General features: G+C 41.3%; 1 protein-coding gene and 2 long non-coding RNA genes across 3 annotated transcripts in view; 2 read left to right on the forward strand and 1 right to left on the reverse strand.

The window, feature by feature from the left end:
- The first annotated feature begins 2,017 nt into the window (after positions 1 to 2,017).
- On the forward strand, positions 2,018 to 2,509 carry LOC134284156 (uncharacterized). Its single transcript, XR_009995652.1, has 2 exons — positions 2,018 to 2,080; positions 2,405 to 2,509. It is a non-coding gene; the product is annotated as an uncharacterized LOC134284156 (long non-coding RNA).
- Positions 2,510 to 3,440: 931 nt separating this feature from the next.
- On the forward strand, positions 3,441 to 3,615 carry LOC115262609 (uncharacterized). The gene is made up of 2 exons (XR_003895359.2): positions 3,441 to 3,498; positions 3,563 to 3,615. It is a non-coding gene; the product is annotated as an uncharacterized LOC115262609 (long non-coding RNA).
- A 557-nt stretch (positions 3,616 to 4,172) lies between these two features.
- The window catches only part of LOC109425700 (uncharacterized), a 106,786-nt gene continuing 98,622 nt past the window's right edge, over positions 4,173 to 12,336 (reverse strand). The window contains exon 3 of the mRNA XM_019701004.3: positions 4,173 to 7,805. Coding sequence (XP_019556549.2) covers positions 6,643 to 7,805 — 1,163 coding nt within the window. The 3' untranslated portion in view covers positions 4,173 to 6,642. The remainder of the gene's footprint in view (positions 7,806 to 12,336) is intronic.

The following is a 12,336-nucleotide window of genomic DNA, read 5'->3' on the forward strand; positions in this document are numbered from 1 at the left end:
ATCAGCTCCAATTAGCGCGTGGCTGACGTCCGCCACCAAAAAGTTCCACGTTAGTTTTCTTCTCAGTCCAAGATCGGTGGAGACGAATTTTGTCGAGTATGTTTTTATCGACGTTCCGTTAGCTGCATGTAGCAAGAATGGAATCGGTTCGTTGAGTCGGTCGGTTGTCGTAGCGGGTATAATAGAGACGTCTGAATCGGTATCGACGAGGAATCGCAGGCCACTAGTTTTGTCCATCAGCATGAGTCGTCGGCTGGAAAACGATTCACTCACCTGCGCCGATTCAGGTGAGCAGCACTCTAGTTTTTTGAGGCATCAAAATTACACGGCTGGCGGCATCGTTCGGCCAGATTCCCGTATTTACGGTGGTACCAACAAAGAACAGAAGCAGCACTGCTGGTCCTTGAGCGAGAAGTAGAGCGGTTTCTACGAGGGCCCGAGGAATCCTGTTTGAGTCGTCGTACTTCTGTGCTGAGCACTTCCAACCGTTCCTTCAGGTCTTCCATTTGATCGAACATCGCATTCGAAGCCGGAGCGGGAGTGGAAGCGACGGCGGCCACACGCGGCGTTTCGATGAGCTTGTCTGCCATCTCTGCTAGTTTCGGCAGCGTCCCGTCGCTGATGGTTAGAACCGGTCGGATGTGGTGCGGCATTCGTTGGAGAAAAAGCATTTTTAGAAGATCGTCATTCACGTTCAAGCCTGCTGCCAATTCCTGCATTTTGGCCAGCAGGTGGGTGGGACGCATGTCACCGAGATCCGATGACCCTAGCAGACGTTCCAGGCGCACACCCGGTGAAAGCGCAAACCGGGGAATCAAGCGATCCTTAATGCTTTTGTATTTATCTTGCTGCGGCGGAGCGGACACCAAATCGGCGACGTGGCAGATCACCGATTGATCCAGCTTCGCCACGATGTGGTAAAATTTGGTATCGTCCTTTGACCACGTTGCCCAACACGAACTGCGCTTCTGCTTGAGCGAACCACATTTCCGGGTCCGTCTTCCAAAACTCCGGAAGTTTCACTGAAACGACGGCGGCCGCTCCAATGCCGTGTGCCGCGTCTGCTGCGGCGCCAGGGTTAGCCATGTTTGAGGTTAGGTTACACTGGCGTTTGAAAAAGGTCGAAATTTCTCGCGATTTTTAGCGAACCGGAACAGAAATCTACCGAGAATCACGTCGGGGTCACCACTGTGGGGGATCGGAACGGTCAGCGATAATAAACGGACGATTTAACGGCTATAATAATTTATTTCGGTTCTACTGTTTACAACGAGTCTTTTCTTGATTCGCGTCTACTTTGTACCAAGGAATTGGCATCCCTATCCCACCAATGCAATGTTTTCGTAGCCAGCATAACAGCGGCTCAAGCGTAGGGCTCAAGCTGACAGCCTATCTTTCAACACAGCAGCATCATTTTAATGCGGGGTAAGAAAACAAGAAGACCATAACAGTCCCCTCCTTTGTACTAGTCCTCTCATTTGACAGATCATCTAGGGTGGCTCTGTAAAAACGATAGAACTAGGGTGCACCCACACTTTTTCAAGAAAAATACGATAAAGTATACTGCCCATGATCGCATAATTGTCCCATATGAATAGGAAACCCAACAAATATGGGACTGATATGCGATCATGGGCAGTATATCCCATGTAAAATCCCATACAAACTTCAATCGCGATGCGCAAAATGTAGGCTTATCCAATCATGCCCAAATTTTGCACAGTTATTTGGGACCACAACGGGCATCTTAAAAACTTTGATCTGATAGAATCTGATCAATTTTAAATTTTCCCATACAACGTTGACCCACCCTAATATTGCATAGTATCCGAAGCAGCATTGCCGTTAAAAAGCATATATTCTGGAGTTTTGACCGCCATTTTGGAATCTGAGCCACCATCTTGAATTTCAATACCCAGAACATCTTCTCTGAAGAAAGTGTTCTAAAATTTTGCATAATTCTGGAGATATTCACATCAAAAGGACTGTCCTATTTATAGGACGCTGGGCAGATATGGCCCGAATAGCAAAATACCCTTTGTCATAATGTCCAAACAGTAAATTCATTGCATCCGTCAAGGTAACTTTATCTCAAACAGCTAATTGTATGTTGAACAATAAAGAACAGATTACCAGACACTATAAATGACAGTTTGTGTAATCCATGTCAAGCAGTAACACTATATCATACTATCCAGGCATTGTCGAATTATATGGAGGTGCAAATTCCTACACAATGGTAGCAATATATCACCACATTCTGTCAAATGGTTAGCTACTCTATTAGCGCAGTACACTTACATCTATACATCTCACTATTCATTACTTTTTCTCAACACTTTGACAAACAGTTGTACATATTTGTATTGATGAGAGGCATCAATGTTTGTTTTTCTTTGCAAAGTGCCAAACTGTTAATGAAAAAAAGCAAAAAAAAAAACAGATTTCGCAACCATGACCGGTAACCGGTTGGCCAATCCGGCTGAAAAGGGGACATATTCCGCCATAATAGCACCCCAACTAACAATCACTCATTTTACAAGCACCTTTACGACGAATTGATTCAGCATGATGCTGAATAACATTTGGATAATTTTCAGGCACAACCTTTGTTCGGGTTTGGTTCACACAAATTTGGAGAAACTTTAAAGCATAGTGTTGTGTACAAACTGAAATGTTTGTTGTTAAATCGTTTTACAAATACATAGTAAAGCTGTTATTCAGCTTTAGCAAAAATGATTAAAAATAAAAAAATGCAAAATTTTTCAATTTCCACGAGAGTTTATAATTGGAACTTAATGCTGTGAACAAATATTGTGAAATAATAACTACACATAAATTTACCTAAATCCAGATTCGAACTCGAGACCCGTCGATTGCCAGCCGCATGCGTTCCTATCTGCGCCATCCTAGAGATGATGAATTGCAGCGCTCAAATCAAAACATAAACTTCCCGTGGTTTAATAATGATCAGACTCTGACTCCCATACAGCAGTGGTGAATTAGCACAACATTATGGGTAACGACTGAACAACAGATTAATTCAGCTGTTGTTCGGTAAAAAACACGTGTTTTTCATCATGTACTCTGAGTCGAAGTATGATGAAACGAAAGCGCTTATTTGACTTGTGAAAAACACATTATACAGATACATGTCCTAATTTTTACATGAACTTAACAAGAAGCAGAAAAAAGTCTTGTTGAACTATGTTGTAAAGGAATTACTGCGTGTCGAATAAAAATCTTATTAAACGCTTGAAAAGTATTTTAAATTATCATTGTTTATACCAATACGAAAAGTTGAACATTGGCTACTTTTTCAATTGAAAAAGCATTTTTACAGTAATGTGTACAGCATAATTTTAGTTCAGCTATAATTACTATTATAAAGCAACAATTCAGCATGCATGCTTGTTTGCGGCTGGCGATTGTTAGTTGGGACTTTCTCGGAAACGGAGTCGATCTACAATGCTGCCTTGACCTGGAGTAGAATCGAAGGTAAGTTTTCGTTTCTCAACTGGATGATTTTGAACTAATTTCCCGTGTGGAATTTTCTTTACAGGTTTCAGATCGCAAAAACCGAGGCAAAAACTTAATATCATCTCGTTCCCTGCAGCCGCTTGAGGAAAACACCAAACGATTCCAGCACTTCCATCCATAGGGAAAAACAAAGGCTAGCGAGTTTTCTTGAGATATTGCTGGGGTGGCCTCCGGAAGAATGCTGCTGGAGTATACGGAAACAATCAAGAGGAACTGGCTTTCAAGCTCCGAAGAGGGATCCATGAATGAGGTAAACGAACGAAGTGCATATCAGTACATATCGCGATTTGAAAAAATGATCGGCTCAAGTAGCAGCAGCCAGCCCATACATCCGGATCTAGGAACGGTTTATTCAGCGGAAGTCGGAGGTGTTTTTAAATTACATTAGAATAGTGTTTAATGACTGCAATCAGGTGAAATATCCATCCAGTACGACACACTCTGACGGGGAGAGAGAGGGCCGTACGTTGGCCAGCCCTGTTCTAAATGGTGAGGGGTGGTGGAGTCGAGAAATTAAAATATGCCATAGATTTTTTTTAGAGTTATTGTACTTGAAGTAAAATATTTCTAGACGTATTCACTTGTTTCATTGATTCTTATTTAATTTGTTCCCTTTTTTCTCTTACAATTAATACAAAAAAAACAGTACAAAATAGTCTACATAACTAAATATGTACAATACGGTTTACTGGTATTCTACAGTGAATAACCATAAATCACCAGTATCACATACATTATTCACTTTTCTCCCAAATTTATGGTTCAACTGTTCTCTAAACATATGCTATGCAATGAATTGTACGAAAAACTGGATAATATATTGACCGTATCCTTTACTGTATTGCGAAAAATTTGTTCGAGAAAACGAGCGATTTTTTATGGTAACCAATCTTAACCGCCTATTCTACATACTGTAAATTGCCGGCTTACCATTTCTCAAACTGGCAAATCTATACATAGAATGGTTATCTTACTGTTATCTCGGACAGTCTGGGAATTGGTTAAAAGACAATTGCTTATGGTCATCCACAGTATGAGATACGTTACATTAACAGTTCGTGATTATGCGGGGGGTTAATGGTATTCAGTTCGGACACAAATCAAAGCAAAAAGCATTATTTCTCTTTTTTTTCCAGATTTTGTCTAGACCTACAAACAGTGTTTATTTAAACATTTTTTTTTCTCGTTTCTGTTACTTGGGATGGCATGACATGATAAGTAGTTTTCTGTTCACTTTGTTCATTTGCATCGTCAAAAAGGTACAAAATATAGTTTTGTTAGAATTTCTGGACATAAATATGAACGCTCTTAGATCACTTAGGAAATACGAGAACAATCTATAAAATACGGAAGGCTCAATAAATTAACATTGTACAAATGGTCGGGGTCGGTTCGCTCTATTTACAACACAATGGGTTTCCTCCTACCGAAATAAAGTAATGTCGGAAAAAAGATGATTATCCTAAGTCAGCCAGTTTTAATCGGTATCCTTTGGCATGGTGGTGGCTGAGTGTTCGAGTGTTTCGAGAACTTAACGATTTCCTACTAAAATAAATAAGTTTATAAATACTTCAGATGCAAGAACTAGCGGCTAGGGATACTATACATTCAGGGAACTTTCAACGCATGTTGCAGCACATGTGGAACAGTCCTGTTCAGGGACTGGAACCTCTAAAACATATCGGAAAGATCTCGGTAATAGCTTCGGTTGCTTCTTTTTGCTTGAGTTTTGGCTTTTAATGGCTGATATTTTTCTTCTTCTGTTTTGTATCTAGTAAATTCTATGTGTCGTTGATGATAAATAATACTATCGGTTTTCTGGTAGTTCGTACTGTTTTGGTTCATAACCCAGAATAAATGCAAAACCTGGTCACTAGGTCTGATCATTTTTAGAAAAAAAAATGCATGAAAATCCGCGGTTAAGTAAAATAGTAAAGTTTCCCTATTGGCACAACAGTTACAAATACAGTGATGATTAGATTTTATCAGCCCCTTGACAGGCATCTCCTACAGGAATCTCTGAAGAAATTCTAAGAAAGATCCCTAGATAATTCTGTATAAGAATCTCTATAGCACTCCCTCGGAAAAATATTAGATAAGTTCCTGGAATACTTTACAGAGGAATTCATAGATCAATTCCTTAAGAGATCACTAGTGGAATCCCTGATGGAATTTGTGAATAAATCCCTGAATGAACTCCAGGAGGAATCCCTGAAAGAACGTTCGAAGAAATCACTGGAGAATCTCTGGAGCGATTCCCAGACAAATCCCTTGAGAAATTCCTGGAAAAATCTCTAGCGGAGTCCATGGAAAAAAACCCGTGGAGGAATCTCTGGATGAATTCCAGCAGAATTCCCTAGAGCAATTCATAGAGAAATCCTTTGAGAAACTACTAGATGAATAATTATAGAATTTCACAGAGGAATCTTTAGAGAAATCCTTGGGAAAGTTCTTCGAAAAATACCTGGAATATTTCCTCGAGGAATAGAGAATTCATGGAGAGATTACTGGAAGAATCGCTGGGGAAATAACTAGTGGAAATCCTGGGAAAATTATGAACAACTCTGGAGAAATCCCCAGAGGAATCCCTGGTGGAAAACATGGAAGAATCCTTGGTAGATTTTATGAATGAATCCCAAGAGAAAACCCCAGAGAAATCCCAGGAGGAATTGTAGGGAGTCCCGGAAGACTCACTAAAGGATTATTTGGAGAATCCCTAGAAGAATCCTTGAAAGAATCTCTGGATGAGTTTTTGGTGGAATCCTCCGTAGATCCCTGGAGCAATCCCACCAGAAACTTTAAATGAGATGTCTGCAGAAATTGTAAGATTAATCTCTAAAGAAATTCTAAAAGAAAAATCGGAAAAATCATTACAGGAACCCCCTAAAGAAACCCCTAAACAGATCCCTGCAGAAATCCCTAGAGTAATTCCTAAAATGACACCAACACATTAACTGAAATTAGTTTTAGTAATGCCGAGTGCACAATATCAAGGGTTAGCAAAATCGAGTCATCACTGTATTTGCTTAACCGGCGAATCCCCAAGCATTTTTTTTGTCTTCTAACGATCTACTGGTCATCCTCGTTGTCAACGCAAGAGAATCACGAGCAAGCGCACTCGATGACTCGCATGTTGCTCCACGTGGTCACCTTCAGCCGCTGGGGATTCTTCGGGTCGGCATGCAGCACATCGATGTGATCCATCCGGGACGGAGCGCAGCACGGCTTCGGAACGTCGTACTTGTAATGTTCGTGCAGCAAGCTCTGGATCAGCGCATGATGACTGGCCGGATTGAACTTCGACGGGCACCGACCCCGGCAGAAGCCGGCATCGAACAGCTTCGGCTGGATGATGTACTCGAAGCCTTCGATGTCCCGCAGGTCCACCAGCAGAGGGTGCCGGCAGCAGCGTTTGTTGTTCGGTGTGCACGTGGTCAGTTTGGGCGGCGAGAGATAATCCCGCATGGTCGGTTTGTAACGCTGGTGCACCTTGGAGCGCTTTTCGCGCTGCACCAGTTTTCCGACCACGTTCAGAACCGGGGTTTCTTCGTAGTTGTTGAAAAACGGCGACGAGTCATGGATAACGAAAATCCCATTGTTGTAGCAATTTTCGCAGTAGATTTCCAGTCCGAGATTCTTGCGGGAGCCGTCGAGCCACGTGCGCACAGCCTCGTCCAACGGTAATTGGAACCATTTTTTGTCGTTGAGCGCAAGGTCCGCCACGGCGATCGTTTTCGATGTCAACCAGTGCCGTTCGTAGGGTTCGACCAGTTGGTAGATGTGTAAATTGACGCTTTTTCCCGATCGCTGGTGACTGGCGGTGTTGCCACCGTCCGACGCCAAGCTGCTGCTGCCTCCAACACCGCTGCTGTTGTGTTTGAATTTGATTCTTCCCGCGCGCCTTCGGTGCTGAGCGGGGGCATGATCCTCGACAAGGGCAATTGCAGGCGACGAGGATTGCTGTTGATGTTTACTGTTCGCATTTGTGCTGTGCTCGCTGTTTTGTCTTCTGGTTAACATTATGTTTAGTGATGATTCTTCGATGTTCTCCGGTGAGATTGGTGGAAGCTCCGACTGGTGCCGCTGATGATGGTGGTGGTGGTGATGGCTGCTGGATGGACTGTTGTATATGGATGGTGAATTCAGGCCGGTGAGCTCACCGGTGGTAGCATTTCTGGTTGGTATATCAAACCGGATATAGACCAGATCGTAGTTGTTGTTCAGAGACCGTTTGCGCCGCAGATTCTGATGATTCAGCTTGTGATCTGGAAGAGATGAGAGACGAGAGATTCGGTTTAAAACAGTTCTAAAGCAAATTTTTATATTTAATAATGGATTTAAGCCCAATTATTTGCTTCGTATAGAACCACAAATTAGAAAGAATATATTTATAAACAATTATATTCATTGTTTTTTTTTTTGTGAAGTTTGGAAGAAGTTCCTGATTTTTTTATGAACTTGATATATTTCCTATGAAATTCATAAAACAATTCTAGCCCAAGTTTCGAAAAAAACGTACTAAGAAATTCTCCGAGAAAATTGTATAGATATTTCTGAGTAGGTCCTATAAAGAAACCTTTGGACCTCCTGACATTGGCGGAAAAAATCTGATGCAAACGCGGAATGCTTTGGTGGAATTCTTATTGTTGGAATGGCAAAGAATAGTCGGACAATCTGTAGAGATACATACATATTTACAATCTGGATGTGGAAAATATAAATCTGCTAGGGATTGCGGAATTTTAGGAGAAATTTGTGAAGAATTTATGATGACATTTAATTTTTGAATTGAATGATTCGAAAATTACTTGGAGGTCCTTGCTGTACACATCTAAAAGGAGAAACACAGACAAACAGACGTAACACTCCTCAAAACGGTTGGGCACATGCATTTAACGATCAATTCAAATTTCATTTGATATCCACGATCGTTCTACTAGAGGCGCTTGTGTTCGATCGCTTTGACGTTTGCCAACACGTTGCTGAATGATGCAAATGAAAATTACAGGCAATTTGTGTAGTAGATTGCGTGTCAGACAAACGTCAAATCGAAATCCATCATGGCCGACATTGTCGCGCGTGGTTCTACCAACAGGTGGCAGGGTGCTCATGAAAAAGACACCGGGCATAAATTTTTGGTGAATTTCCTCTAAGAGTTACGTCTGTTTGTCTGTGGGAGAAATGTACACACAGTGAAGGAATTTTTATTGATGCGGTGATGACTCAATTTTTGTCAGTATTTTGAGCTAACAAAATCAATCAATTATCAAAGTGTTTTATACCGAAATAATCCCATTCCGTGACGCCAGTAACAGAAAAGCATACTTGTCGCTACACCCAGCTCATTCGCTGGAGAAACCCCTCTAAAAATTCCTAGATTAATCCCAGTAGGATTTCCTTCAATAACCGCTGCGGAATCTTTATAGTAATCGCTAGAGGAATTCCTAGATAAAACCGTGATTGGATTTCACGACCAATTGAAGAAATCCGCGAAGAAATTGCTATAGGAATGTCAGGATAAATCGCTAGAAGAGTCTATCGAGGATTATTTGCTGAAAAAAAATATACTAGGAGGACTCTCTTGTGGAATCCGTGGAGCATTTCTTGCAGAAACCTCTAAAGAATTCCATAGAAAATACCTAGAGAAATCTCTAAAGAAAACACAATCTTAGGAGGCGTTCCTAGAAGAATTGTAGTCCTAGAAGTATCCTAGTATGAATTTTTGGTTGAAGCTTGAGAAATCCTACGAGGTATTTTTGGATTAATAGATATTAGGATAGATGTAGTTTATTCTGAACATATACTCCACAAAAAACATAATGCTTTTTGTGGTAGTTTAGCAGATCAAGTAGGCCGAGCCCTTGGAATTATCATTATTAGTCAAGACGTCAACTGGGGAAGTACCACATTGGCGACGAAAGAACCCCCGTTTGATTTGGATGAGTAGCAGAGCCTTCAGCACGATTATCAGCCAAACGACTCAGCCGTTTTGGAGATCAAGACAATTAAAATTCAAGATCGTGCAAGGACGTGCAAGTCCTGCAAGTGAAGCTGATCAAGAATCATCATAAGATCAAGAAGGAACCCTCTCCTGCTCTGATAAGACATACGTGAAAAATCAAGCCAAACAGTGATTACCTTGGCAACGAACTTCGGTTCCCAGAACCGAAAAAAAAAACAAGTTCCTTTGCACGGAACTGCCCCAGGAACGGATTCTATCCGTTGAGTTGGGCGAAACGGTTATCAAGTTCACCTTAATGGTGAACTGCCTCAGGAGCGGATTCAATCCGTTGAGTTAGGCGAAATATAACGAAGTACACCCCAAAGATGAACTGCCTCAGGAACGGATGCAATCCGTTGAGTTAGGCGATAAAATTATGAAGTTCACCCAACGGTGGACTGCCTCAGGAATGGCTTCAGTCCGTTGAGTTAGGCGACAAGATTTCATAGTTCACCTCAAAGGAGGATTGCTTCGGAAACGAAGTTTTCCGTTTAGACGAGATAGTGGTTCTGCAACGTTTCACTTTCTGTGCCTATATACAATCCTTAATTTGAGCGGTTGTAGTCTAAACACCCATCTCTCGATGTGACCGGGAGGAAGTGATTGCGGTTAACGAACAATGGTCAATTTCGAAAGAAAGGGAGATGTGGTAGTTTAGCAGATCAAGTAGGCCGAGCCCTTGGAATTATCATTATTAGTCAAGACGTCAACTGGGGAAGTACCACACTTTTCTTATAATAACTTAAAACAGTAGGGCATGGGATTTCATCGTCTATGGTAGACTTGATTAGTTTGTCAAAACTAACAACTTTCTCGAAAAAAAATCTCTCGTCGAGTGTCGAGTAAAAAGTTGGACGCTTGTTTTTGTATTTTTTGTTAAAAGTAAGCACCCATGAAAACAAAAATGACAGAATCAATCGGTGCCGTAATCGCTTGTTTTTGAATAGAATGAATATGGGTGCGTGAGATTACTGAGGGCACACATACCCTATTTGCTGAAAATTTCAGTTGCGATTTTTTGCGTTTTTTTTGAGGTACCATATGTAATCTGAAAATTTCACCACTTTAAAAGATTTTTTTTTCTTCAATTTTTAAAGTTTTTATTCCATCAACTTCTGTCCAAAAAATATCTACATAAGAAAATATTTTAAATTCACATGAATTCTCGTAAAAACGCCAAAAAAAACCCAAAAAACTGATTTAAGACTATTTAAATTTGTTTTCAAAATAACTCCAAAACAATAGGCTGTATAATTTTGACGTACAAGAGTTGTTTATTTTGTCCAAAATGAACAACTTTGCCAAAGACTCAAAATCTAGGACGTAAAACTAAAAAGTTAGATATACGGATAAACTGCGAACTTCCAAATTCTTGCCAATTAATGCTCATGATCATTTAATAAAATTTTGTCGAAGACACCATGTGCCGGAAATGCTTCATTTTGGAGTAATTAATTTTGTCCCACTAGACTGCGATTCTGGCCTTTAGTGGATTGCAATCATCACTTCCTTTCTCTTCCCCACATTGACCAGCAACCTGACGTGGCAGAGGCGTCATTGTTTCCTATAGCAATAGAAGATCATCAACGCTCACACACTGAACTGCCCATATTCGCATAGTTGCCGTAAGTGCCACTGTAGTTTTCAACACACTTTTAAAATTTTAACAATGATTAAATGGAAAGTGATCTATCTAGTGATTAGATCTTGTGCTCTGTTGAATATTGTATGTTGCTTTCATAACAAAACGCGCTGCCAATTTCCAGTGGGCATTTCTGAATCATCGCAACGAATCAAGCACCACCTCTGCTGCAGTTTGTGTTAGTGAGATCGGAGAAACGTCAGACTCCCGCCTGCTGATTGGCTGCGACCAGGGGACCCGCATGCGGCAAGGTAGGCCTACTGCTCATCTTTTGTGAGTGTGTTAGTGTGACTGGCAACGCGACCAGAAGCCTGGTCGAATCCTGCTTGGAAATCGGTTTGTTTTGTCGATGGGGATGGCCCGCGAAATCGCATTGTGTTGTTTGGGAAGGCCCGCTCGATGCATGTAAGGTAGCTGTAGTTTGTTCGAGTTTGACGTGCCTGCACCCTCCCTGGCTGCGACGACTCTGGCGACGGTTTCATCCGCGACGGATTCAAATCATCGCGTTCGATAAGGGGGGAAACCGTCAATAAAACTGGTCACAATTATGTACATGCGATAGATATTAGCTTGGGAATGTTGACATTGTCAATGTGGTTACGTCAACTATGCGATCATGGACAGTGATCCCCGGCAGATATCTCATTGGTTCCTTGTGTGAGTGTAGCTGGTCTGGCGATACTGGAGTAGCATCCACGGGCGGCCAATCAAGCTCAAGCTGTTACATCTGTTTGTCTGTGGTTATGGCTTCCATAAACAGAGGCCAGAGTTTTTTTTTGCGAGGTAACAACAGCAATTATTATTTCAGCGCTTCTACTTTTTTTTTGGTTCTTAAAAATATAATTTAACGCTGCTTATACCAATAGGGTTTTTGTAACGACAGGCAAAAAAAATAGTTGAACTATTTTTTTTTTACACATCCGTATCTCAGAAGTGAGTGAATAAAACTTCAATCTTTTTGCGTTATCGGAACCCTACACTATCCTAGAAAAGTGTAATGAAAGCCGATTTGAGTTTCATGCAGCTTTCGGTGAGAACCAGGCAAATACATTAGTTCCACATTTTCAACTTCTTCCGGTTCCGTTTTGTTCCCAGAATGGTTATGAGTACCATGTCTAGCGGGTTCTCTCGGAACCTCGACAAGATAGCAACA

The sequence above is a fragment of the Aedes albopictus genome, chromosome 3, assembly GCF_035046485.1.
Source record: "Aedes albopictus strain Foshan chromosome 3, AalbF5, whole genome shotgun sequence".
NCBI classification, from domain to species: domain Eukaryota; kingdom Metazoa; phylum Arthropoda; class Insecta; order Diptera; family Culicidae; genus Aedes; species Aedes albopictus.